The following is a 27,681-nucleotide window of genomic DNA, read 5'->3' on the forward strand; positions in this document are numbered from 1 at the left end:
ACCCTCCTTCCCTGTCTTTCCTGACTCCTGTTATCTCAAAATAAGCTTCTTGTCCAAAGTGAGACTTTATTCTTCCCTCACATAAAAATAGCTTTGATTTTTGTATTTAAGAAAACCATGCTTGGGATTTCCCTGGTGGCGCAGTGGATAAGACTCCGAGCTCCCAATGCAGGGGATCCCTGGTCAGGGAACTAGATCCCACACGCATGCTGCAACTAAGAGTTCTCATGCCACAACTAAGGAGCTGGCGAGCCACAACTAAGGAGCCCACGTGCTGTAACTAAGGAGCCAGCAAGCTGCAACTAAGACCCAGTGCAACCAAATAAAATAAAGTAAATAAACAGAAAAAGAAAAAGAAAACCATGCTTACATAGGAAATTCAAGCAGTGAGTAAGTTACATCAAGGACGGGGAAACTCAAATAAAACCTGACTCAGACCCAAACCACTGTTTGTTTCATCGATCCTTCTTCCCTATTATCTCCTTTTGTCTGTAATAATGGCTAATGTAAGTCTAGGCACCAACATGCTTCATACCCACGCACATCAGTTCCCTCTCTCAGCGACCCTTGCGGGCAGGTGCCACTGTTGCCAGCTACCCTGCGGAGCCTGAGGACCAAGTAGGCCGCCGAGACCACCTGGAGCCCAAGGGGTGCACGCCACCGTCTGTGGACCACCCCTTGTTGGGATGTGTAAACATGCATGTTTTTCTGTGACCTTTTTTTTTTTTTTTTTTTTTTTTTAATTCAAGGATATGCTGTAATTCTCTCAGCATTTATATATAGACTTAAGTCAGCATGAAGGTGGAGAGTTTAGACTCTGGCTGCCTGGGTTTGAATTAGGACTGCTCACTTCCTCTGTAAAAAGGGGTAGTAGATACGATTTATCTTGCAGCATTTTGGAAGAATTAAATGAGTTAATACGTGCAAAGAACTTAAATAGCGGTTGCCAAAGAAGCACTCGGAACATGCTAATTACCGACTATGTATTAATAGTGTGTTACATGTCAATTACTTGCTGTCCTTAGACCCTTCTGGGCATATCCCCTGGTCATCATTTGTTACACGACTTTCAGAGCAGTCCTCCAGTTAGAGGCCATTTGTACACACTTTACTGATAACCTTGTTTCCTTAAGGGTTGTTTGTGGTACGGTTTTTGTTTGGTTTCATGGCTGCCTAGCGTCTTGTTATACTTTTAATGATTTCCATTTCATGATGTTTTCAGTGAGTCTCACAATAGAAAGTGTGTTCAGTGGAACAGACTTTTTTTTTTAATTGAAGTATAGTTGATTTACAATGTTAGTTTCAGGTATACAGCAAAGTGAGTCGGTTATACATACATATATTTTTTCAGATTCCTTTCCATTAAAGGTTACTACAAGACATTGAATATAGTTCCCTGTGCTATACAGTAGGTCCTTGCTGGTTATCTATTTTATGTACAATAGTGTGTATCTGTTAATCCCAAAGTCCTAATTTACCCCGCCCCCGCCCCTCCCCTTTGGTACACGTAAATTTGTTTTCTGTGTCTGTGAGTCTGTTTCTGGAACAAACCTATTCCTTTTTATAATATCAGAGTGATTCTCTTGCACATGTGAGCTCAGTCCTGTCAGCTGAGTGCTTCTACTTCAGTCTTTTCCCGATTCTGGTCCCCTTGGGTTCCTGGCTGTCGTGTGTTGCAGGTCTGCGGGGCTCTGGGTGCCTTGCTCGCTGTAGGATACACTCGGTTTACCCTTCTCAGCCCCTCAGTTGCGTTGCAGACGAGGACACGGGTGGGCTCGCGTAGCTGCCACCGTCCCTGGCAGAGCCAGTGCTGGTCGCCAGAGCTCTCCTGCCCCTTTACCACTCGTGCTCCCCGGAAGGGGAGCTTGATTTAGTGGTGGCTGCCTGTTCTGGGATTATTACAAAAACGACATTTTTACTGTGGATTTCGCTATCAGATAATGAGATTATTTTGATTAGCGCTGGTTCTGCAAACTTGCATTTTAGGGCCTCTCCACCTTGTTTAGGAGAGAGTTTTGTTAGATGCCCCCCAGTTACAGAGAGCTTTTAAAACGTAAGTTTGCTGAATAAGAGTTAACTGCCAGCACCACTCCTCCCGTGTCGGGCTTCCCTGTTCCTCTCAACACCGTGTACACTGACTGGGGGTAGCAAACAAGTTATGGATGGCCGTCTCAGGGCCAGGCTGACATGAGAACTTCTGGGGACACAGATATAATTTATAAGAAGCTTCGTAAACAAGTTCATGCTTCCTGTTCCTCCTTTTGGACTACAACTCTTCGTTTGTGATGCTTACGATTTTCATCGCCACTCTTGGCCTCCCTCTTCCGCCACCGCACCCCGTCCCCCCAGCGCTGTGTTGGGGCCTATGTTAGTGGCTCATGATACTGTAGCATGCAGGTGTTAGCATATGGGTCATGAGTTTCCAGCTAGGAGCTTGTTACCGAGAATCAGAATAGTAGAGAGAGGGGGATTGATTCATTAACAGCAGTTTTTTGTTTCTCTGATGCAGAGGATCTAAAAGTATAAAACAATTTAAAACATACAAGTGCTAGTGGAAAATGCAGCGCTGTTAGCAAAATGTTCTGGGAGCACGTGCGTATTCTTTCTAGTTCCGTTTACAGCTTGTCCAGTGATACTTTGATGGGCATCCTCAAGGTGTGCACATGGGGCTGGCCTAGTTGTCTCAGGGCCAGGCTGGTGCTGGGGAGGAGGTGGCCCCAGAACTCCTTATTGAGGGTTGGTGTGTGGCCCAGCCCTAGGTGGTTTTTGTGGTCAGCCGTGTAACTGAGCTGGGGCTTGGCTATGTTTGAGCTCTTCTTCCCTACTTCAGATTCCTTTGAGGGCCAGGAGGGCCAGTGCATCAGGCCTAGCTCTTCTCGAGTCATGGGAGGAGACTTGTAGGGTAGGAAATGGAAACCTACATCTTAAGACATAGCCCATGCTTTGTGTGATGTGATGTCTAAGGATATGTTTTCATTAGTAGAGCTACTGCTATGTTATGTTGAAGGTATTTTAAATTTCATAGGGGTGCTTCTTGAAAACTTGGTGTCCTCGAAAACTGTGAAGTTGGGTTTGATCTGCTGAGCACAGAGTGGCTCCCTGGTGCTGATTCATCCCCACGCAGTTCTACTTCTGTACTTACAAACCTTTAAGCACCTGGGTTGCAAGGCCCTGTGAATCTGGTTATCTTGACCATCTCCTTAAAATCCAGCAACCAACACAACGTATATATTTCCTGTTAAATCACAACAGCATTCTTAGAAATTCATCGCCCTGGTAATAAACAAGAAAGTAACCAGGAGCAAGAAATGATCAGAGTGCTGGATAGCCAGCCGTCAGTGAGGCACAGAGGTGCACATGGGGCTGGCCTGGTGTAGTTGTCTCAGGGCCAGGCTGGTGCTGGGGAGGAGGTGGCCCCAGAACTCCTTATTGAAGGCTGGTGTGTCGCCAGCCCTCAGTGAGTTACCGAGCAGGTCTATGTGTGCCTGGTCTTTTGTTGTTTTAGCATCTCATGTTTATTTTAATTTTTTTTTTTTTTTTTTTTTTTTTTGGCTGTGTTGGGTCTTTGTTGCTGTGCGCAGGCTTTCTCTAGTTGCGGTGAGCAGGGGCTTCTCACTGTGGTGGCTTCTCTTGTTGCGGAGCGCGGGTTCTAGGCGTGTGGGCTTCAGGAGTTGTGGCGCGCAGGCTCAGTAGTTGTGGCGCGCGGGCTCTGGAGCGCAGGCTCAGTAGTTGTGGTGCACGGGCTTCGTTGCTCCGCGGTATGTGAGATCTTCCCGGACCAGGGCTCGAACCCGTGTCCCCTGCCTTGGCAGGCAGACTCTTAACCGCTGCGCCACTGGGGAAGCCCAACATCTCATGTTAAACAAACAAAACAGTGCAGGGTGAAAAGTAGAAAGTCCCCCTTCTCTGTAATTACATCTGATCCACTGGTACAGTCCGTATGTACTAGCTTTGAAAGAAATGTCAAGTGTTGGTGTTTTGGGGCTTTTGAGGCGGAGGGGACTGATTTTGACTTAAGCCTGTACAGCAGGCCTTAAGCGCACCCGTGAATAAGACGCCACCTCCTCCTGGTGACAGCTTACCCTAATTATTTTACTCTATAGCCATATAAACATAAACCCCACAGTAAATAGTAAGTGTTATGTCCATTAAAACAGTATGCCCTGCAACAAAGTCAGCTTGGAGCTGTAAACACGGTCTAATGAGCAAGGATCCCAAAGTGTCTCCTCCCCCCGGGCAGTCTGTTAATCCATTCGAGTGTCTGCCATCCGGCAGCTCGCTCAGTATGCAGAGTTTTCCCTTCAGGACAGTTCTTTAATTTGCTCATCCTTAGTTTATAATTCCTAGACCATTTCATCATTTATAGCTTCAAAGAGAAATTGTGTGGCAGTAATTTTTGAGATTATCTGTGGCAGCTCTCTGGTTTGACTTGGTGCTAAAGACCTGGCAGCTCCTCCCAGCTCATCAGCAGCTGATGGTTTGAGCACGAGCTCTTTTCAGATGGACTGCTTTATTAAGAACATCTTCCCCTGCTTCTTGGCAAAAATAGGACAAGCAGAACCAAGCTCTTCCTTGTTCTTTTTGAATTAGGAAACGTCAGCTTCACACTCACCAAGATGAGCTTCCCAGAGGACGTAGCAGCACCGGGCATGGCTCGATGTTCCTTTTAGTGGCACCTTCCACAGGTGAGCCCGGCTTTCGTGAGGCCCCTTCCTGATGCAAGTGGTCTTTCCCACGGGTGTGAGGTTAAGTAGAGCCGTTCCCAGAAAGCCGTTTTGTGTCACAAACCCGTGAATTAGTCAGGAGAATAGTATGCTTGTGCAAGTTGTTATGGGTATGTAAAACAAATGTTTAATGCAGAAGCTGATCTCAGACTGACTTGGTTTTTAATGTCTGTGTTGGGACATTGCCTCATGTGGGCCCCAAAGGCCTTGTCTCCCGCCGGAGAAGGTCCAACTAAGTCAGAAGATAGAACAGAGGGACTGGAGAAAGTATTGGAAAAGCTAATGGCTAGAAAGTATCATTATTGATTTTTTTAAAAGTCCTCAGATCGAAGCTCACTAAAACCTGAGCGAAACTGAGTCCGGACCTAGAAATAAACTGTGGAACAGCGAAGACCAAGGAGAAGGTCTTAAAAGCACAGTGGGAGAAAGACAGGTGACCTAAGACAGCCCCGTGGTGACACCGACTGCTGGCTCTGGCAGTGTCACTGAAGGCAGGAGCTGAGGAAATAACTGCCAACCTCGACTCTCTCTTAATGCGAAATAGCGTTCAAGAGACAAAGCGAAATGGACGCTTTCAGACAGACAGGAGCTGAGACGTTTACCACTGGGAGACTCTTGCTAAAGGACCATCAAAAGGAGCTCTTCAAAAAGAAGAAATTGAACCCAGAAAGACATGAAGTAAAAAAGATTGGTAAGCGAAGAAACTGGAAATAGGTAAACACATGTTCGTTGTATAAAGCAGTAATAGTAATGTTGAGAAATTTGGTCATAATAAATTGCATACACCTAAAATTCGTAGCAACAACGAGAAGATAGGTGATCAGGAGTAATGTTTTCTTCTGTCCTTTTATTTTTGGGGAGGGAGGAAATCACTTTAGATTTTAATAAAACAGGTAAGCATGTTAAAGCTGTAAGGGTAACCACTAAAATATACAAATTATCAGAAAGAAGGGGAAAAGAACAAGCAAGAAAAAGCAAGGGTAAATAGAATGACGTGGTCAAAATAAATGTAAGTACAAATATATTTGCAATCACAATAAATTAAAAAAGGATTATGTGTCAGTTAAAAGTCAGAGATTGTCAGATTGAATACATACATAATTTTAAGGCAAAACATGGTCATTATATAGTGATAAAAAGAACAATTCTCCATGAAGTTAAAGTAATCTTAAACTTGTTTGCTTTTGGTAACATAGCTTCAAAATATGTAAGACGAAGCTGATGTAATTTCAGGTCTAGAGGCAGTGAGAACTGTTAAATGACTCCTTCGTAAGTAACTAGCAGATTGAACAAAGATAAATTAGAAGGTAAGATTTGCATAACTAGAGTTTTATCTGAGCCCATGAACTTTAAAAACCCTGCCTTTAATAAGAAGATACGTTCTTTTGAAATATAAGAGGTATAGTTCAGCACTACCCACACTCTAAGCCGCAAAGCAGCAAATAACTTGGTATTGTTGGTATGTCATTACTATGATCATAACTTATTAAATTAAAGCTGAATTTCTGATTTTGTGCTTTTTGAAAATTTGAAAAATTTCTAAATAACTTATAGTTTAATGAAGAAATCATAATGGAATTAAGAGAACACCTAGAAGTGAATGGTTATCAAAAATTTTGGAACGAGTGAAGTACCCAACGTAGAAGTTAAAAGCAGCAGAATAAAGTCAAAGAAAAACAAGGGATGATAGAGGCAAGAGTAGAAAGTAACCTCCCAGCAAGGATACAAGTCCCAAGGTTAATCCTTTGAAAAGACACAAAATGTGGCAGAATTTATGAAGAATGAGAAAAGATGATTAAGACAAATAGCAGCTGGAATGAAAAGGATGGCTTATCTGCAGGTACAAAAAGTGTTTTAAAAGTAAGAAAACTACAGACAATTGTGTGCCAACAATTATAGACAGTATGATATTGCTGTTGGGAGCAAATAGAACATAAAAGTGTGAGTCATATGTAGAAACTTGATAATTGACAATTAAGGTTACAAATTAGTATGGAAAGGATTAGCTCTTTAGGTCATGGTGTTAGGATATTTGGTTATCCATGCGAGAAAGAAACAAAATTAAATTCCCTACCACACACTGAACAGAAGTCATTTCCATGTGTAGTAAAAGACTATCTTTATGATTCTGGGGAAGGGAATGATTTTTTAAAGCAAGACATTAGGACCAAAAACCATAAGGAAAAAAATTGACTTTAGCCAAAGTAACAAGGATATTTGCAGCATTATTGTTTCTGATAGAAAAAAATTGGGAGCAACTCATGTCCATCAGCATGAGAATGGATAAGTGGATGAGTGTATCATTCATGCTGTGGAATATTATATAGCCTTTAAAATGAGTGAGCTAGATCTACATGTATGAAGATGGATTTCTTTCAAAAACATTGATGAAAATTAAAGTATATAGAGTTTGAAACCATGCAAAATGATACTCTGTGTTACTTAGATATACACACATGTTAAGTAGTACACTTTTTCAAAGACATGTGAGAATGATAAACATCAGATTTGGAATAGTGGTTACCTCTGAAGACTGGGGGTATTCAGTGGGTTTCAACTGTATCTTACTGCTTTTTTATTTAGAAATACCCAAATCAGTTATGGCAATATGTTAGGGTTGATTAGCTAGGTGGTCAAGCAGAATACAGATAATTCTCTCTTTTTTCCCCTAGTTTTTTGTGTAATTGAAATGTTTCTTTTGGGGGGGCCAGAGAAAGCATTGCTTTCACATGAAGCAAGGGTAATCTCTCTGGTAGGAAATACTCCTTATGAAATACAGACTTAAAAACATTATTGAAAAGCAAGCGCTGGGTGTATAAGTCTGTTTGCAACTGGAAAGTTACATGCCAGTACATCGTTGGTACAAGGGCTAAGGGGTGGATAATGGGAAAGCAGGGTTCCACAGCCAGGAATTGTTCCTGGACGTAAGCGAAAATGAAAATACTCGGACTTTCTTTTGGTCCCTTTGAGAATATAGCCTCTGTGCTATTAGAGCAAGAGCCAGTCTTACGGTGCTGTTGGCTTTGGTCCTGAAGTTGGCAAACTAAGTAAGCAAAGTCAGATGAATTCACCTCAAAGAGAAAATTTAAGGCTGGTGAATGGACAAGTTCTGAGCATGTGTCAACATGCTGGTTTTATAAAATCGAATGATGTTATTCCCCAATTTTACCACCAGACTTGTACTTGCATGCTTTATGCTTATCTTCTGAGCGACCCTAACTGTTAGTACTGATTTGGGACGTTCTTCTGCCCCATAGTGTTACTTGTGGATCTGAACCATGAGAAGACATCTGGAGACAGAGGGTCTAAAGAAACATTTAAGGACACAGAGCACCGTGGCTTGCTCTTCCAGAATCAGTAGCCCTGCACTTAGTGACTAGTCACACATTTCAAGCAACACCATAACCCCACACCACATTGTATGTGCATATAAAGTATTAGAGAGTCTTCCATATCACCTTAATCCCCAACCTTAAACTCTCCTCTCCCAGCGCCTACCCTGTGGGGACACACCCTGAGTACCAGTTGTCTCCCCAGCCAGGCATGTCAGGACCCACCGCTTCACAGATCTACCCGGTTCCTGCAGATAGAAGCCCACGGGCCCTGTTTATTTAGAGCTTTAATTTCTTCCAGTAACATTTTGAAGTTTTCAGTGTAAAACTCTTGAACTTCTTTCATTAAGTTGATTCCCAAGTATGTTATTCTTTTTGATATGTTGAATGGAATTCTTTCGTATTTCTTATTTTCACTTTTGGATTATCCATTGCTCTTATATAGAAATACAAGATTTTTATATGTTGGTCTTGTATCTTTCAAGCTAGCTAAACCCACCTATTAGTTCTTACAGTTATTTTGTAGATTCCTTAGTTTTTCCCTGCATACTGAATCATATCATTTGCAAATAAAGACAGTTTTTCTTTCTTTCCGATCTGTATGTGTTTGCCTTCTGGGGCTGTGTAGAACCTATAGTGTGATGGTCAGTAGGGGTGCTGAGAACTAACATCTTGCTTATAGTTTCTAGGATATTTAGGGGAATGTCTTCAGCCTTTCACATTAAGTGTGATAGTAGCTGTAGGGTTTTGTAGATTTCCTTATCCAGTTGAGAAAGTTTCTATTTCTAGTTTAAGAGTTTTGGTCATAAACTTATATTTTGTCAAATGCTTTATCTGTGACCATCAAGATGATCATGTGGCTTTTAGTCTCTATTAATAAGGTATTACATTAATTGATTTTCAGATGTGGAACCGACCTTGCATTTTTGGGAGAGATCCTACTTGGACATTGGGTATAATCCTATTTACATGTTGGTGAATTTGGCTTGGGATTTTTGTGTCTGTGCTTATGGGAAATATTGTTCTGTAGGGTTTTTTAAAATTTACTTTTGTTTTTATGATGTCCTTGTTTGGCTTTGCTGTCAGAGTAATACTGGCCTCACAGAATGATTTGAGAAGTGGTCTTTCCTATTCTCTGACAGTGTTTGTATAGTATTGTTTTTTTCTTCATTAAGTATTTTGTACATTTCATAAGTGAAGCCATCTGAGCCTGTACTTTTCTTTGTGGGAGGACTTTAAATGACTGAGTATATCTGTTTACTTGTAAATCTGTATAGATTTTCCATTTCTTCTGGGGTCCATTGTGATAACTGATATTTTCCTAGGCATGTCTCCATTTCATCAAAGTTGCCTAATTTGTTGGCATAGGGTTGTTCATGTTACATACTATTTCCTTGTAGTCCTTTAAATTTCTGCCACGTAGATAGTGATGTCCCTCTTTGATTTCTGTTATTGATAATTTGTGTGCTCTCTCTTCTTTTTGTGATCAGTCTAGCTAATGGTTTATCAGGTTTGTTGATATTTTCAAAGAACCAACTTTTGGTTTTATTATTTTTCTGGGTGGTTTTGTTGTTTTGCTGTTGCATTGATTTCTGCTCAGATCTTCATTACTTACTACCTTCTGCTTGCTTTGGGCTTAATTTGCTCTTATGTTCTTGTTTCCCAAGGTGGAAAGCTTAGATTATTGATTTTTTTTAAACTTCTTTACTTCTTTTCTGTATACGTGTTTAATGCTATAAAATTTCCTCTAAGCACGACTTCGACTGCATGCCGTAAATTTTGATACGTTTTCATTTTCATTTACTTCCAAATGCTTTCTGATTTCTCCTGTACTTTTTTTCTTTGACCAGTGGGAAGTATTTAACTTTTTTTTTTTTTTTTTTTTTGGCCAAACCACACAGCATGCCGAACTTCCCTGATCAGGGATCAAGCCCGTGCCCCCTGCAGTGGAAGCGTGGAGTCTTAACCACTGGACCACCAGGGAATTCCAGTGGGAAATATTTAGAAGTGTGTTGTTTAATGGCAAGTTTTGGAAATTTTCCAAAATTGTTGGTTTCTAATTTAATTCCTTGTGGTCATTGAACAAGTTTTCTCTTTGTCTTTAGGTTTTGATGGTTTGACTATGATGTGTCTAGGTCAGGATCTCTTTGTATGTCTTGAATCCTTTCAAATTAACTGAAACTTGTTTTATGGCCTGGAATATGGTCTGTGGTGGTAAATGTTGTGTGTACACTTGAAAAGAATGTGTATTCTGCTGTTACAGGATGGAGTGTTCTGTAAATGTCAGGGAGGGTGAGTTGGATGATACCAATCAAGTTTTCTATATCATTGCTGATTTTGTTTTATTCTATCAGTTATTGATAGTATTATTTTGAAATCTTCAACTGTAAATGTAGGCTTGTCTATTTCACCTTTCATTTCTGTCAGGTTTTGCTTCGTATATTGGGACTCTTTTAGGTGTATGCATACTTTTATAGTCATTGTATCTTCCTGAAATATTGACCTTTTTATCATTATGAAGTGTTCCTCTCTGTCTCTAATAATATTTCTTGGCTGAAAGTCTGTTTTGTCTAATATGAGTATAATCTCTCTCAAGTGGTTACTCTGGGCATGGTACATCTTTTTCTGTCCTTCTACTCTTGTCCTATTTGTATCTTGGAATCTAAAGTTGAGTCTCTTGTAGAGCATATAGCTGCCTTGTTAAATCTGTTCTGCCATCCTCTGCTCTGTGTTGGGAGTGTTTATTAGTTCTTTCATTTCTCATGTAATTATTGGAATAGTTTTGCTTTGTCATTTTGCTAGTTGTTTTCTGTTTATCTCATTGTTTCTGTTCTTGTTTCTTCTTTCCTGCTTTCTTTTATGCTAAACATTTTTTGCCTTTATGATATTAATTTCTGTGATTTTTTAAAATGATGTCTTTGAATTATTTTCTTAGTGATTGCTGTAAGGATTATGATAGGCATTTTAGTTTATCACAATGTACTTCAGGTTAATACTACCTTAATTCAAGTCAATGTATCACCTTTACTCCAGTATATCTCTCTTTTCTCCCCCTTCCTTTGTGATATAGTTATACACGTTATATCTAAATTGTCAAGCATGTACAGTGCTATAATTTTTGCTCTGTATAATCTTGTTTCATTTAAGAAATTGAGAAGGAAAAAGAAACAATATTCAACCAGTCTTTATGTGTACCCACATATTTACTGCCCGCACTGCTCTTCCTTTCTTCCCCTGCTTTTGCATTACTGCCTGGAGTCATTTTCTTTTAACTTGTAGAACTTCCTTTGGTGTTTTTTGTCAGGCAGCTTTGCTGGCCATGTGTTTTCTCAGTATCATTTATTTGGGAATGTTTTTATTTTGCCTTCATTTTTGAAGGATAGTTTAGCTGGATATAGAATTCTTGGTTGGTTTTCTTTCAGTGCTTTGAATATGTCATTCTGCTGCTTTCTACTTTCCATTGTTTCTGATGAAAAGGCAACCATTAATTGTATTGTTGTTCCCCTATATATGTTAACTTGTTATTTTTCTACTGGTTTCAAGATTTTCTCTGTCTTTAGCTTCCAAAGGTTTATCAACTGTATCTCTAACTAAGGATCTCCTTGGATTTATATTAATTGGGCTTTGTCGAGCTTCTTGAATCTGTAAATAATTGCTTTTCATCATATTTGGAATGTTTTCAGCCATATTTCTTAAAGTATCTTTTTTTCTGCCTTCTCTCTCTTTATGTCCTCTTTATTATATATGTCCTCTTAATATATTTTTTCTCTCTGTTCTTCAGTTTGGATAAAGTCTATCAGTCTCTCGAAAATTTCACTGATTCTTCTCCCTTCTCAAATCTGCTGTTGAGTCCATCTAGTGAATTTTTTATTTCACTTACTGTGTTTTTCAACTCTAGAATTTTTGTTCTATTTCGGTAGGGTCTATTTCTTTGTTATTTTCTATTTGAATAATTTTCATCATGTTTTCCTTGAATTCTTTAAACATGGAGTCTTTTTTTTTTTTTTCCAGTTTTTTTGAATGCATTTATAAGGGTTGACCTGAAGTCTTTTTCTGCTAAATCCAAATTATGAGTAAACTGAGAGACAGTTTTCATTGTTTTATTTCCTGAGTATGACTCATACTTTCCTGGTGTTTTATGTGTATTTCAGAATTTTAATTTTTTCCCTGAGTTTTTTGTTGTTGCTTTTGTTTTGCAAGTGTGTGCGTGTTTTCAGTCGCTTGCCTGGATGTAATCCAAGGAATCTTGTGGCCCTACGTTGTGTGGCCACGGATTTCTCTGCTCAGCTCCCTCCATCCCAGTTCTTACCTTGATTTTTGGCCTGACTTTGTAGAGGTCACTCCTGTGTCTGTGTAGTTTGTGAGTCAAGTCTTGGTCAGAGGTCATGGTCAGACACCTTGAGCCCATAAGGCTTCCACCCTCTGCATTGGGTTTGTGTTTGTGTTTGTGTTTCTGTTGCATTCAAAGCTCAGACAGCTTTCAGGGCTGCACTGGTTTTGCTCTGTGCTAGCCCCCTTGAGTGTCCACTGTATGTGGGGTGTGTGGAGTGGTCATCTCTCCCCTCAATGGCTGTCTCATTTCCAGGCTCTCCCTGTACATTTCTGCCTGTTCCTCCATTGTCAGTCACCACTGCTGGGACCTCAGCCTCTGGCTGGGAGAGCTGCAGCCCTTTCCCGGCAGGGGTTTTCTGCCTTCTGCTTCAGATCAAGTCAGTCCCCTTGACAGCTAAGCTGCAGGCTTTCCAGGCCAGCGCCACAATGGTAGAAGCACCAGTGTGTCAGAGCCGTGGTGGGGGACAGCCTCAGGCAGCAAGGTCACCAGCTTCCTCTCTTCTTACTCAGAGTTCAGCGGGTTTTCATGAGTAAATGCTTCTCAATCTATTGGTTGCCTTTTGTTGGATTTCCGGGGCCCTGAAGTAGTTGTTCTTCAACTTTGCCAACTTTTATAGTTGTTTTTTCAGTGGAAAGGATTTGTCAACCTCTCCTTTCCTCTTTTCTGGGTCTGATTCGATCTAGTAAGATCATGAGACGTAATGACTGAGCCCCCTGTAGGGCCCCTGGCTTCTGGGGGCCACTTCCGAGCCCTCCTCCAGTGTCACTCTGCTGTTTGCAATCTCTGCTGGATTCTCCTGTTCGTTCCATCTTCTAAATGTTCGTGTCTCTCAGGGCCCAGTCCCCAAACTCCTTTTTCTCTTTATCCATACTTAACTCCCTTCATGATCTCATGGATTTAATCACTTTTAATGCCTACAAATTCCAAATTTCTATCTTTAGCCCAAATTCCAGATGTGTGAGTCACATGGCCTCTTCCACGTCTCCTCTTAATGTGTTTAAAACTGAACTCTTGTATCTTCTCACATCCCAGTAAATGTCAACTCCATCTTTCCAGTTACTCAGGCCAAATATCTTGGTTAGCCTTCATTCTTCATTTTTCCCTCCTATCCTGCATTCAGTCCATCAGGAAATCTTATCAGCACCCTGTTAAAATAGACCCCGAATCCAGCCACTTCTCACCATGTCTTCCACCTCACCACCCTAGTCCAAGTCACACCTCCTCTTGCTGGGGTTGTCATAGTCGCCTACCTGTTCTTAATTCCACAAAGTAGCTGGAGTTGTAATTCTGAAATGCAAAGCAGACACCATTCTTCTGCCCAGAGCCGTTCCCCGGCTTCCGCCTTATTGAGAGCAAACCCCGAATAAAGCTCGGCTACAGGCACTCAGTTTAACTCTCCCCCTGCCCCCAGCCTCCTTGACCTCGTCTTTTCCGTTTTCCCCTGTCACCTCCACTTGAGCCCTCCAGCCCACCCCCCGCCTGCCTCCTGTTCCTCTCGCACTCCAGGCACACCCCTGCCCTCTGGGTTTGTATCAGCCGTTCCCTCTGGCTGGACGTCCTTCTAGGTGTCCTTGCTCAGCTCCTCCTGACCAACCTCTCTGCCATTACCCTGTCCTCTTCCTGTGGTTTTTCTCTTCTTAGCAATTACATATATTTAATGTATTTCACATTTATTAATTTGTCTGACTCCTTTCACTTGAGTATAACTTCCAAAATAGAAGAAAGCAATACTGTTTTTGTTTCTTCCTATAACCTCAGAAAAAGCATAAACCTGACGTGTCGCAGGGACTTGGTACGTATTGGTGGAATTGGTGAGTGTGCTGACTGGTTAGCAGAACTGGGTTTTAGAATCCATCTGCTTCAGGTGGATTCTAAGGGTGCATCATAGAGACCCTGAGGGTCTCGATCAGAGCTTCCTACCTGGCATATCTCAGAGCTGGTTCGTCAGACTTAGAGTCTGCACATACTGACCCCACTTAGCACTTCCATGGCCGTCTCCAGGTCGCCGGGGCTCTGTGTAGAAATCGCATTTGGCAGTGCCTCTCCGCCCTAAGCGTTCTCCCCGAGATGGCATCTGGAGGAAATAGAGAGGGGCGCTTTCTCACAAAAACTACTCTGCACACCCCTGGTGCTGCGGCTCCCAGTGTCTCTAAGGTTCACGTTACCGTGGAAGAAATGGGTTCCCTTTCCGCCTCTGCGCTGCCCCCTAGTGTCCCTCCGTGGAGTTGGGACAGATGATGTTGGAGGATCACTTTCGTGGCCTCAATCCCGCATCTCCATGCAGGAGCTGATTTTGATTTTCTGGCCAAAGCAATTATATTCTGGCTCCTCAATGATTTGTTTGTCATTGGTCTGAGTGTGTGTGTGCCAGTGTATTTGCGTGGGCTGTAGAACAGCCGCATTTCACCACAGAGTGGGTGTTATTCCCCTGGTGGATGTACTCATTCCTGTTCGCAGAGCACTTTGGGGGTTTTCCACACAAAGGTACTCTCTGCGTGAGTCAGCTTATCATTCATGAGAAAGATTCTCATCAAACGGCATCAGTGAAGTCTGTCACAAACGTTACTTTACTGAGTCCTTCGTGTGCGCCTGGTACATTCTTATTTAACTTAATTTTGGCATGTCTTGGCATTTAGGTTTGGCTTTCTTTGTGGAACATTGAGGTTTAAAAGTGAATACTTTGGCAAAGTTTTTATAATTGTAGATATATGGAAGCTTGCCTGTAGGACCGTAGTTTCTAACTTTGCTATTTTGTTATGAAAATAGAGCTAAAAAGAAAATTCTCAAAGTCAGAAATCCTGGTTTATCTGTTCTCACTTCCTGAACAATTCCGTCTTTGTCTCTATCCATTTAATAAAGCCAGACAGTAAAGCATTCTGACTCAGAACAGGAATTTATTATTTCTTCAAGCTCTCTATTTGGCATTTTTGGTTTGTGTTGTCAATGAAAAATAACAAATGCTTTTTTCTATTTTGAGGTATCTAAAGAATAATATAGTTGTTATGAAATATGTTTTTATAGTTTTTCAGTTGCAGCAGCTGTGCGAGAAAAGTTCTGATTCACCCTTGTTTATACAATACACATACATAGATTTGACTCAGTTTGTGATTTGTCTGTCAAGTATGCAAGAAGCAAGTGGTTTCATTGGTACCAGATACCATCCTACTCTTATTCAGAACAAAATACCAGAAATGTGACTTACTGGTAAAATTTCTAAGCGCCTTACCCTTTAAACAACTTGAATCCATTTTTACTTGTGTAAGTCATGTAAGAAAAAGTGGATGGGTAGGGTGTTATGACTTTTAGCAAACAGGATCCATTTAATGTGTATGCATATAGAATTTCTGATCACGTATTGAGAAGGGAGACAGTAACAATATATACAGTCTCCCTACCTTACTGCATATATACCAAGAGGCATATCACTGCTCGAGTATCTGGTGGTCTCATGGAAGGAGGAAATGGGAATAACGATGGTACCATTCTGTGCATTTTTCATGGGGCAGATGGAAATCCACATTTGCTGATAACCTAAATCATAACATTTCTCTTTCGTTTTTGGTTAGAAAGTTCACTTAGCGTTTAACACTTTGGAAAACATGGCCATTGAAAATGTTTATCCTTTCATTCTACCAGCCTGCCTCGAGAATAAATGGATGAACATATAATAGGGCAGAATTCAGTCAGTCAGTGCTGAAGGAACTCAGAACGGAAACTCTGTGCCTGTGGTTACGTGCGTGAGGAGGAGCGAGGCTCCGAGCCTGGTTCCGAGCAGTGGGGCGGGTGCCTTCTCCAGGCTCCTGGATTTCTCCTCACCTGCTCTCCATTTGCACCTGCCGCCGTCTTTGAGCATCCACTCGGTTATTTCCTTGAGTTTATTCCTCAGCTGAATTCTCGAATACAGAGTAAGAGTGTTTTAAACCTTTCGATGTTCTTTGTTGAATCGCCCTCCAGAACATAACACAGCTCCCGCCTTCAGCAGTCAGGCTGCTTCCTCACCCCCGTGAGCCTTCCAGACAGAAAGTGGTGTCTCCCTTTGGTGAGTTAAACCTTATTCATGGGGTGGTGGTGGCTTGTACTTTCTATCATGAATTGCTTACTCACAGTTCTTGCCCTGCTCTATTGTAGCTTTGAAAGAGGTTTTAATGCGGTAAGATGAGTAGCCTCTTGGTCCGTACTTTCCACAGCTTGTCAGTTTTATTTTGTGCTGGTCCTGTTTTTACATTTATCACACGTTCTCCGTGTTTCTGTTCCAGCCCACTTCGCTTGGCTTTGGCACTTGGCTCCCCAGCACTGTGGCCAGGGGAACCGGTGGGGCTGTGTGCTGCAGGGAGCTCGGCCCGCAGGGAGGACGCAGGTCTCTGAGGACCCAGCTCCGGTTTAGATGTCACCTGCCAGGAGCATCTCTTCATCCCCTGGTTCATTCCAGCCTCAGAGCTGCTTAGGAGTTTTTCCTTGAGTTTGCTGAGTGAGGTGTGACTTACATACAGAAAGTGCATAGATGTTAAGTGTGCGGTAGTTTTGACAAATGTGTACGCCGGCGTAAGTACCATCTGGACAGAGATGGAGCATTTTCACCACTTCAGTCTCCTTGTGCCCCCCAACCCCATCCACAGACTCCCCTGCTCTGATTTCTCACCACAGGTTGGATTTGCCCCTGGTGGGCCCTCCAACAAGTGGAGTCACGTAGTGTACGGTCTGTGTCTCGCTTCACTGACTCAGCGCGATGATGCTTAGATTCACTCGTGTTGCAGGGGTCAGTGCTGGTGCTGTCTTATTGTGGGCAGCAGTTCAGGGTGTGATATACTTCATCTTGTTCATCCGCTTTCCTGTTGATAGACACCTGGGCTGACCCAGTCTCTGACCGTTAGGATAAAGCTGCCCTGAACATTCTCATACAGGTCTTTCTGTGGACGTATGTTCCCGATTCTCTTGGGTAAATACCTAGGAGTAGAATTGCTGAGGTAGGTGTATGTTTATGGAACTGTCACACGATTTTCCATACTCGCCAGTGTTGACCTGAAGCAAATAGACGGCCAGGTATTCTCCAGCAGAGAATGGTTTATTCGGGATCAGCAGAGAATTGCAATTCAGGGTCTCAGCCAAAGCAACCATGTGCAAGTCCCCCCACGGCAAGGGAAGGAGACGCTTTTATAGAGGGGACAGGGGAGGGGGCGGGCTTAGTAAACAGAGCCCGACTTTTCATTGGCTGAGTCCTGGCAGGAAAGAAGGGGAGTCTTTCTTCTTCCTGTTGGGCTTGGCTGTTGTTGCAGGGGTGAGAGCTCCCCCTGCTGGTCTTCCGACTCTATTTAATTGGGGTTTCTGTTCAGTAATGTTTTACACCAGCATGTATGAGAGTTCCACTAGTCCTGCATCCTCGTCAGCATTTACTCTTGCTGTCTGAATTTTACCCATTAGAGTAAGTCTTAAATTTAGGTAATATAAGCCCTCCAACTTCGTGCTTCTCTTTCAAGGTTGTTTTGGCTATTCTAGGTTCTTAACTTTGACATACAAAACCTTAGAGTTAATTTGTCAATTTATATAAAAGAGCTTTGGGATTTTTGATTGGGATTCTTTTGCATCTGTGTATCAATTTAGGAAAAATTGACAACTAAATAAAACTGAGTGCCGATTTATAAACATGGTGTTTCTTTCGGTTTATAAGTATTCTTTCATTTCTCTCAGCCATGTTTTGTCATTTTCGGCATAGATGTTTTAGACATTTTGCTTAAATTTATCGCTAATATTTTGCTTTTTGATTATACTGTAAATGGAGATTGAAAATTTTTCATTTTAATTATTTAATACTACTATTAATCCTGTGACTTTACTGAACTTGCTTATTTTTCCTAGTAGTTATTGTAACTTCCTTTATTTCTGAGTTTTTAAAATCAAGAATAAATATTGACTTTTCCTCAACATTTTTTAATGATGGAAAATTTTAAACATCTAAGTGGAAAGGAGTTTACAGTGAGCGTTCACAGGCCCCCTGCAGATTCTGCCTGCGCATTCTCCTTGTCATCCTGCCGTCCATACATCCACCCATCCATTTCACTTGTTGACGCAATTCATAGTAAGTGCGCACATCAGGACACTTCCCCCTGATAAACTTTATTTAGCATGCAGTTCATTAACTTGAATTCCATATGTGTTTATACATATTTGTTAATGATGTAACATTTTCTAACGATGCAGTGCACAGGTCTTAAGTACTATACAGGTTGCCAACCTTAACAAAGGCATGTACCTTTGCAACCCAAAGGCTTATTGAGCTAGAAAGTTCACTGATGTCCCTCCCAGTTAATTCCCTACCAACCTTTGTTTTTGGGTTTTTTTTTCAATAATAGTTTGGGGTGGGTTTTTTTTTTTTTTTTTTTTTTTTGCTTGTTCAAGAATTTTCATTTAAATAGAATCATACAATGAGTAGTCTTTTGAGTAGGGCTTTTTCATTCAGTGTAATGTTTTGAGACTCACCCATGTGTTTGTATGTATCACCAGTTGACTTCTTGTTGAGATTATTGTACGTACGTATTACAGTTTGTCCAGTCGCTCAGAAACTTGGACTGTTTCTAGTTTGGGTCCATTATGAACAGAGTTGCTATAAATAGTTTTGTAGAAGTCTTTTTGTAGGTGTATGTTTTCATTCCTTTTGGGTAAGTAATGAGGATTGGAATTGCTGCGTCATAGGGTAGTTATTTGTTTAGCTTTATGCAGTGCTGTCAGACCTTTTACCAAAGTGGCTGTACCATTTGAAAATCCTACCAACACTGTATGAATATGCCAGTTGTACATCCCTGGTGTGTTTTCATTTTAGCCATTCTAATGGGTATGTAGTAGTATCTCATTGTGTATTTAATTTGCATTTCCTCATGAACAATGATGTTCATCACTTTTTAATGTGTATACTGGCCATTCGTCTATCTTCTTTTGGAAATGTATGCTTAAATCCTTTGCCCGCTTTTAAATTACATTTTGGTCCTTTCAGTATTGAATTCTAGGAATTCTTTATTAGTCTTAGGGACCAGTCCTTGAAGATAAATTTTATGGATATCATCTCCCAATCTGTGGCGTGTTTATACATTTTCTCAACATTGTTTTTTGATAAAGTCTCATTTATCAATTTTCTTTCATGGTTATTGCTTTTTGTGACCTAAAGAACCTTTGCCTGCCCCTAAGTCACAAAGATGATGTCCTATGTTTTGCTATGAAAGCTTCATATAAAAGCTTTTATAATTGGGCCTAAAATACATCTTGAATTAATTTCTGTGTGTAAAGGTTGGGATAAGGGTTGTGGTTCACTTTTTTTACATACGGATGGATAGCCAGTATTCCAGCAGTATTTATTGAAAAGACAAGTGGATTGCTTTGGAAGGCTTTGTCACCAAAAATCAATCACTCAATCATGTGGCCAGTTTAAGTGAGGGTCTACTTCTGGGCTCGCTCTCTCCTCTATTCCATTGATCCCCTTGTACGTCCTGTGTAAGTACCACACTGTTGGGAATCTCTTGGTTCTTGGGAGAGGGTCTTGAAGTATGGCTCTATGAGTCTTCCAGTCAGTTCTTTTTCAGGATTGCTCTGGGTTGCTCTTCAGGTTTGTTGCCTTTCCATGTAAACGATCAGATCTTGGCAGTTTCCACATAAAATCGTACTGGGATTATTATTGGGATTGTGTTGTATCTATAGATACATTTGGGAAATTTTAATTTTTAACAGTATTTACTCTGAATTCATGAACATCGTTCTTTCCTTTAGGTTTTATCATATATAATTGACACACAGCACCATGTAAGTTTAGGGTGTACAGTATAATGACTTACATATGTTGCCAGATGATCACCATAATGAGTTTAGTTACCATCCATCCTCTCATATGATTAAAAGAGAAAAAGAGAGAGAAGTGTTTTTTTCCTTGTGATGAGAACTTTTAGGATCTACTTTCTTAGCAACTTCAAATATACCATAGAGCAGTGTTAACTACAGTTGCCATGCTGTACATCGCCGGAACCTATTTATTTTATAACTGGAAGTCTGTGCCTTTTGACCACCTTCATCCAGTTGCTCCTTCCCTCTCCCCCGGCTCCCCCGCCTTGAACGTCTTTCGGGGCTGTCCAAGGAAGTTTGTTTAGAAGACAGCCATAGTTTCTCCTGCCAGAGGTCGGGGCAGGCATGCTCACGACCCAACGTAAAAGACTGGCTTCCTGTCCTGTAACATCACCCGTTGTGTGCATGGGCCTCACCTGGCCGTCTGTGTCATCCCGTGGGGACTGGAGCAGGGACATGCTGGTCCCCTGGCTGCTGCAGCTGCTAGGGAACAGAGAGAGTCCTCTGTCTGTGATCAGGGGTCTTGCCTTTGCCACATCCATGAAACAGTGCAGACTCGCGTGATAGCTTGCAGATGGGGTGAAATCACAGACACGTCACGGTTCTTGAGTTTCACTTAGATGATGGCAAACTGACAAGGATGTGGTTTTCTCAGAGGAGAGGATGAAAGCCTCATGGGTCGCCTGGCGAGATACGAGGAAGATCCGTGGAGATCAGTGGCTCGCCGTGTTGACCAGTTCATCAGCCCGGCAGTAAATGGTTCCCCGCTTTGTGGCCTGACAATGAGGAGAAATGGAGACGGTTGCAGACTGACGCCTCACCACGTGGTCCTGTGTGGACGCAGCTGCCAGACACGGCCCCCTTGGTGGCCGACTCTCCTCTGGGCAGGAGGATGTGCTCAGCAGTTTGGTGGCACCTGGCCCAGTGCTTCTCAGAGTGAAAGGAGGAAGGTCACGACCACCGTGGGCAGAAGGCAGGCAGGTTGTTAGGACCTTGAGTGGTTCCCTTGGGAGATGAGTGGGGACTTGGTACAGCAGGATAGGGGGCTCTAGCACTGACTGTCATGCCGGCCTCGGGTCCGTTGGGAGGTGACAGCAGAAGGCCCAGTGTTCTTTGCGGTGGGGGTGGTCTGGGCTGCTCCCCGACGCACCAGGTCTTGCTTTCCCTGGTGGCACAGCAGGAGGCTGCCCGGGGTTTGGAGGCGTTGGGCGTTACTTTGGCGGCTCCCCTTCTGTGGGGCCTTCCTGTCTGTGACCTCCTCCCCGCCCACCTCCTCTCACTCCACCGTCTGGCACCTGGAGCCTCTAAGACTGTGCTTTCTGGGACTTCCCTGGCCGTCCAGCGGTTAGGACCGCGAGCCCTCACTGCCCGGGGCACGGGTTCGAGCCCTGTTGGGGGAACTAAGATCCTGCATGCCTCGCGGCGTGGCCAAAAAAAAAAAGAGAGACTGCTCTCTGCTGAGTTCTGGGGATGTACGAGCCACTGGGGTCCCTTGTTTCAAGGGTCCAATCCCCTCAGTTCTGTGGGCTTTTGGTTTCCTTCCCATGTGGTCAGATAGTTATGTGTATATTCCTCTCTTTCTTCCAGTGGAACAATGTATCTGCCTGTGTTTTTAATAGTTAACAACTGTTCTTGGTAGTTAAGGCAACTTTTCCTGTCCTTAACAGTTAACACACCTTTCACGTGGCTGGTGAAAAACCTGTCTTCCTCATCTGTTGCTTCAAAGGTCCACCAGAATTCTTTGATATAAGCAGGGTTGTATGTATTCTTTTTTCCACGGTGGTGCTCTGTTGTTCCAGGTTACCCAGGCATCGGTGTACGACTCAAACCTGAGAAAAGCCTTCAGCCTTGCTTCTGGTTGCAAAGTTATCCTGGAAGCCCACTGTTCTGGGAGGGATCACAGCAAGTTATTAGCCACCGGCAGGGCCGCTGGCACAGTTATTGATGATGGTGCAACTTTGGTCTTCTTCTTGTAAGCGGATATGTTTGCATGCTTTATTTCTCAGGCTGTTCGGTATTTTAACTGCAGCAATAGCAGAGTTACTTTCTTCATTCTCTCACTGAGCTCTTTAACCGCGGTGGGTTTCTCCGTGGGTTTTTGTTCATAGGTTAGTGAACCTTCGTCCGTGCTCTTCTTTCTGTCCTGTGCAACCCCCAGGCCATCCCAGCACCTTCCTGGGCCCCGAGATTGTGGCGTGCGTTGGGTGTTCGGAGTGACCCTTTTTGATTAATTTTACTGCTCTGGAAACCATCAGAGGACTTTGCTATGTTCAGGAAAGCCTGGTTTTACTTCTTTCACGTTTGAGGTTTTTTAGATTGAGTTTTAGAAGGAAATCCTAACAAAAAGAACTTTTGTCTGTAATTCTGTGCTTTTATGAAGAATTTGTTTTATAAAATTCTTTACGTCGAGATTCTGTAACTTTGAAAGCTCCCCACGCTGCAGCCTGGACCATGAGGGCCCACCGTGCAGGCCTGACGCCGCTGTGACACAGGGTCTGCCTGGCGTGAAACCCGCCTTCTGCTGAAACAAGGCCTTTCCTTCCCCTAATCCTTGTCGCCCGGAGGCAGTAATGTGTATTTAACTTTAGACTCTTCTGTAGTTCAGGGCTTTAATTCTCTACACCCCAGGTAGGTATACTGGCAAGTTTGGGGGGTATTTCGACAGTAGGGCAGATGCTGGGCTGTCGGGTGTTCCCCACTCCCCTCCAGCATCTGCAGCTGTACTCAGCTTCTGCTATTTTGGCATGTTGGAGAACTAGGTACACCGTTGTGTCAGCTGGCCTAACCTGTAGCTTTGCCAGAAGTTTGCTGAAGACCCTGATAATGGCCTAGACCCTGTCTCCTTAGTTAAAGAGCTGCCTGCCGTGTGGCCCAGGCCTCTGCCTACGAGGTACGAGGTACCTGCTGCCACTGGGGAAGCAGACTGGTGGTTTCTGTGTTGACTGGAGAGGTAGCCACAGATTGTATTTCCCCAATAACTTGGGGGACATTATGTGAAACAGATTCGTTCCCACGAGTCAGAGACGCTCTCCCACCTACACTTAGGATGTCAATTAAGGCAGTGGAATTTGTCACGGTAATAACAGTACGTTTCATGCCAAGGTTGTGTAAATTCATAAATTTGATACGGGATGTGTTGATCATCAGATTCAAAGACTGACAGAGTCTTCCTTTAAAGATGTCGGTTCACACTAGTTAAAACCAAGTTTTAAAGGTAAATAACCTGACCATTCTACACCATTTTATTACCAATAAAGCGTTAAATCCTCTGTTGACCTTTTTCATTTTAACCGAGTGCTTCTAAGTGACGCTGTCAGTACCGACCCTGTTTCCTCGGTGCGTGGGCCAGTGCCACCCTCAGAGCTCGGCCTGGACCACAGCCGTGCTGTTTCTTGGGCGCCTGCTGTTGGTAACAGGATGACCGGGCAGAAGGCTGGAGATGCCCAGCCCTGGTCCAGTTGTGACTGTGAAAACCAGCTCAGGTGGTCGGCGTTCAATGTAAAAAATAAAAAGAGAGCTTCTCTTGAATCACAAAAAAACAAGCTCCCTAACACATCCATATATTCTGAGCATAAAATTTTAGCCTTTTGTTTGACTTAATTTCAAGGAAATCGCTAAAACCCCGAATGTTCTGTTACTCTTCTGTTTTCAGATGGTTTGGCTCGGGAAGAGACGATCACGTGCATCACCTGTTGCGGTTTTTATTATTCTTGATGTTCCATTATTATTACGCTTGCACCTTACTTTTCAGATAACACGTTTACACTTGTCTCTTTTCCTCTGTGAACAGGTTGAACGAATCGTTGACAAAAGGAAAAACAAGAAAGGGAAGACGGAGTATTTGGTCCGGTGGAAGGGCTACGACAGCGAGGACGACACGTGGGAGCCCGAGCAGCACCTGGTAAACTGCGAGGAGTACATCCACGACTTCAACAGGCGCCACTCCGAGAAGCAGAAGGAGGGCCCCTTCACCAGGACCAGTCGGACCTCGCCGAACAATGCGAGGAAGCAGATCTCCAGATCCACCAACAGCAGCTTTTCCAAGGCCTCTCCTAAATCGCTAGTGGTCGGCAAAGAGCCCGAGCCCAAGGCCAGCCCGCTGTTTGCCGCCGGCCAGAAGTTCAGGAAGAACCCGGCCCCGTCCCTCTCGACCCGGAAGAACATGGACCTGGCCAAGTCGGGCATAAAGATCCTCGTGCCCAAGAGCCCCATCAAGAGCAGGACCGCGGGGGACGGCTTTCAGAGCGAGAGCCCCGAGAAACTGGACCCCGCCGAGCAGGGGCAGGAGGACACGGTGGCGCCGGAGGTGGCGGCCGAGAAGCCAGTCGGGGCTCTGCTGGGCCCCGGCGCCGAGCGGGCGCGGATGGGGAGCCGGCCCCGGATACACCCGCTGGTGCCGCAGGTGTCCGGCCCCATGACCGCGGCCGTGGCCACGGGGCTAGCCGTGAACGGGAAAGGTGAGTGATGGTCTTGGAGGGGCGTGGGGGGTCCTGCCCCGGAGGGCAGCCTGGCGTGAGCCCGGGGGCTCCTGCGGGTGCCGCTTCTGACAGATGTCTGTCTGCGGGGACCCTGGAGAGATTTCGCCAGTCCCCGCTTTCTTCACTTGAAGCCTTTGACATGGACGTCTGAAGTCAGCGCTGGCTGTCTCTGTTTCATTGGCCGTCCACAGACTGGACCACCACGTTGACTTGATTTAAACAGTGTCCCACTCTGAGTAGGTTATGGCTGGGTTGTTTGGTTGGTAGGTTTTTCACAGCTAGTTTCTACCTTTATGCATCTCTTAGACACTGGGTCTCATGTTAGGAATCCATCTGAATTTTCTAAGGGTGGCCGGTATTGATTAGAAGTCATGGTTCTTGTTGTGGTAACCCATCTAAATAACCAGAAGTGCCTTTCAAGGAGGATATTGATGATCTAAGAGCCTTTGGGACTTTGATTGGTCTCTCTAAAATAGTCAACTGTTTGGATCCCTTTTTCAGAGCAGGAGTCCGTTCAGTGTGGGTGCTTTTTTCTGTTCTGCTTTTACCCTGTTCCTGACCCGGACGCTGCAGCTTGGGTGGTCATCCTGGGGCCTCCCCGACCCCAGGACAGCACACCTGGGGATCAGCATGGGCAGCCACCTTCCCTGCCCTTTTCCTGTGCCTGGCGAGCCGCCACGTCTTCTAGAATTCTGTTACATCTTCTCTAACGTATGCCTCACCTCACGGTGGGTATACCTGCCTGCTGTCTTACTGGCCCCCCTGCTCCCCGCCTCTTGGCGGCTCCCACCCCTCTGCTGTGATTCTTGGACGGGGCGCGATCCCTGGTCGCCAGCTGCTGCACCTGGTGGGCAGGCGGCCTCGAGTCTGCACGCGGCCCTCCCCTGCCTGTCCAGCTCCCTCTCCACATCGGGGCGCCTGCTCTTCTCTGCCCTGTTCCTTCTTCACCTCGTGGACACTGGTCTTCCTTCTGGTCCAAGAGCCACCCGCTCCCATGTCCCTTCGTCCCTCGTGCCCCCTCGCCCTCCGTGTTGCAGGAGTGGGACGGTCTCTGTACCTGTGTGCATCTCCCTCAGCCCACACTTAGTAGAATAATACGAAACGAGGAAAAGTGATGTTGGTTTGTTTGGGGTGCTCTTTTCCTCCGGGGAATGTTCCCCTGAGACACCGCTCTGCCGTCTTGCTGTGGTGCGTCCGCAGGCTTGGTCTTGGGCCCTGGGTCACAGGGAGGGGGATGTGACGGAAGTCAGGGTCCCCTCTGCGCAGTACAGGGGCCTCGCGCCAGTGTTTCTCAGGCACGCGCTTTGCCCCGATGCCGCTCCTCCCTGCCCTTGGCCTCCGCCTGGAGCTCGTCCGCAGAGCTGGCTTCTCGGGTGGCCGACCTGCTCACAGAGGCGGCCCTGTGACCTCGGCGCGAGGAAGGAGCATAGAGGCTCGGAGGCAGGCGAGGCCCGACAGCCCGATAATCGGAGGCTCCACTTTACAGACGGGGGTCGAGTCCGGAGCGGCTGGGACGCTCAGGCCCGGCGGGAACCAGCACGTCTCGTAGTTCCCACCCTGTGTTCTCCTCGCCGCTGCCGGCCACCTTCACCAGGGAAAGAAGCATCTCCTGCTTCACCGCACGCTCGGGCCAGGTGCCGCCTGGGCTCTGGTGCCGCAGGCGAGGCCTGGGCCCGAGCCGCCAAACAACAGCCCGCGGGCCCAGCCCTGTGTGGCCTGGGAGCTAAGAATGGTTGTCGCATTTTCTGATGTTTGAAAAACTCAAGAGGAATAATATTTCACGATCCGTGAAAATAGAAGAAATTCAGGTTTCTGTTCCGCAAAGCGTTATTGGAGCACAGGCTCGCTCGTCCGTTCACCTGCAGTGTGGCTGCTTTTCAGCTGCGGGGACAGAGGTGAATCTGCGACGAGACTGTGCAGCCTGCGGGCTGAAGGTGGGCCGTTCGGCTTGTAACAGAAGAAGCTTCCTCACCCTGCTCTGGGAAGCCTTGGTCCTGGGGGTCGGGCACAGAGGGCTCAGATCCTGGGGTTCCCCTTTGATTGTCCACAGAGCTTGTGTGTGCATAACGTTTTCTGGCCGGAGGGGACGCATAATTTTCAAAACGATTTTGACTCTTCCGTTCCCACATTCTGCTCTCAGCACAGTTCTGCAGGGTTGGCTGCCCTCAGCAGAAGCCCTCAATTTTGTATATAAGGAGGGTTGCGGCTTCTATTTAAATAAAAAGTGGGTGACTTCCTTTTTTTATCACTCTTACCCATTTCAGAAATTTTTCAGTGTCTATAAGGGTGTCTGTGGTTAAAACCACAGGGGGCGTGTAAGCGTAAAATCTTAAATTATTTTATCTTGTTCTGCGGAGGTAGTTCATTGGGGTGAGAGTAACGTATGTTTCTAAGGCCCCTGTGACCGCCCTTCTCTCCTGCCCACCCAGGTCCCACACAGGTTGAGAATCTTCTCCCCACTTAGATGGGAGCAAGTCTGGCAGCCCCTCGGGAATGTCTTTAAGGCCGTGGTGAACCAGGCTTGCAGTGGTGTCCCGGACGCTGGTCAGGGTCACTGGGTGCCTTTGCTTTCTGTCACCCTCCTGCGTGGAAGATGCTTTCGTTCTTCCTGCCACTGGACTGTGGGCTCCGGGAGGGATGTTGTCTTGCGGGGCTGAGCCTCCCCGCGGCCAGAGCAGGGCCTCTGCGTGGCGGGAGCGATTTGGGTAGGACAGTGCTTGCTGGAGAAGAGGCTGTGTGACACGTCCTTTTCGCCCTGTCGCTGGGTCACACTAAACGAGAGCGGGTGCTATTGAAAAGACAAGGTCCGTGTGGTCCAGAGCATGGAACCTTCCGGAAAACCACATCCTCGCCTTCAGCGTGTCTCTCTCCTGACGAGCAGGACCGAGGCCCTCTTGGGTGGTTGGTCCACATTCGTACATTCTTAACACAGATGTTTGTTTCTACCTTCCATGCTAATTTTAGAGCCGCACCAGAACCCTGATTTGTTTTTC

At 44.7% G+C, this 27,681-nt stretch overlaps 1 protein-coding gene across 2 annotated transcripts in view; it reads left to right on the forward strand.

The window, feature by feature from the left end:
• The window catches only part of CDYL (chromodomain Y like), a 155,738-nt gene that overhangs the window by 61,635 nt on the left and 66,422 nt on the right, over positions 1-27,681 (forward strand). For both annotated transcript variants that reach the window (XM_036869196.1, XM_036869197.1), the window contains exon 2: positions 24,001-24,667. In XM_036869196.1, coding sequence (XP_036725091.1) covers positions 24,001-24,667 — 667 coding nt within the window. The remainder of the gene's footprint in view (positions 1-24,000; positions 24,668-27,681) is intronic.

The sequence above is a fragment of the Balaenoptera musculus genome, chromosome 11, assembly GCF_009873245.2.
Source record: "Balaenoptera musculus isolate JJ_BM4_2016_0621 chromosome 11, mBalMus1.pri.v3, whole genome shotgun sequence".
NCBI lineage: Eukaryota > Metazoa > Chordata > Mammalia > Artiodactyla > Balaenopteridae > Balaenoptera > Balaenoptera musculus.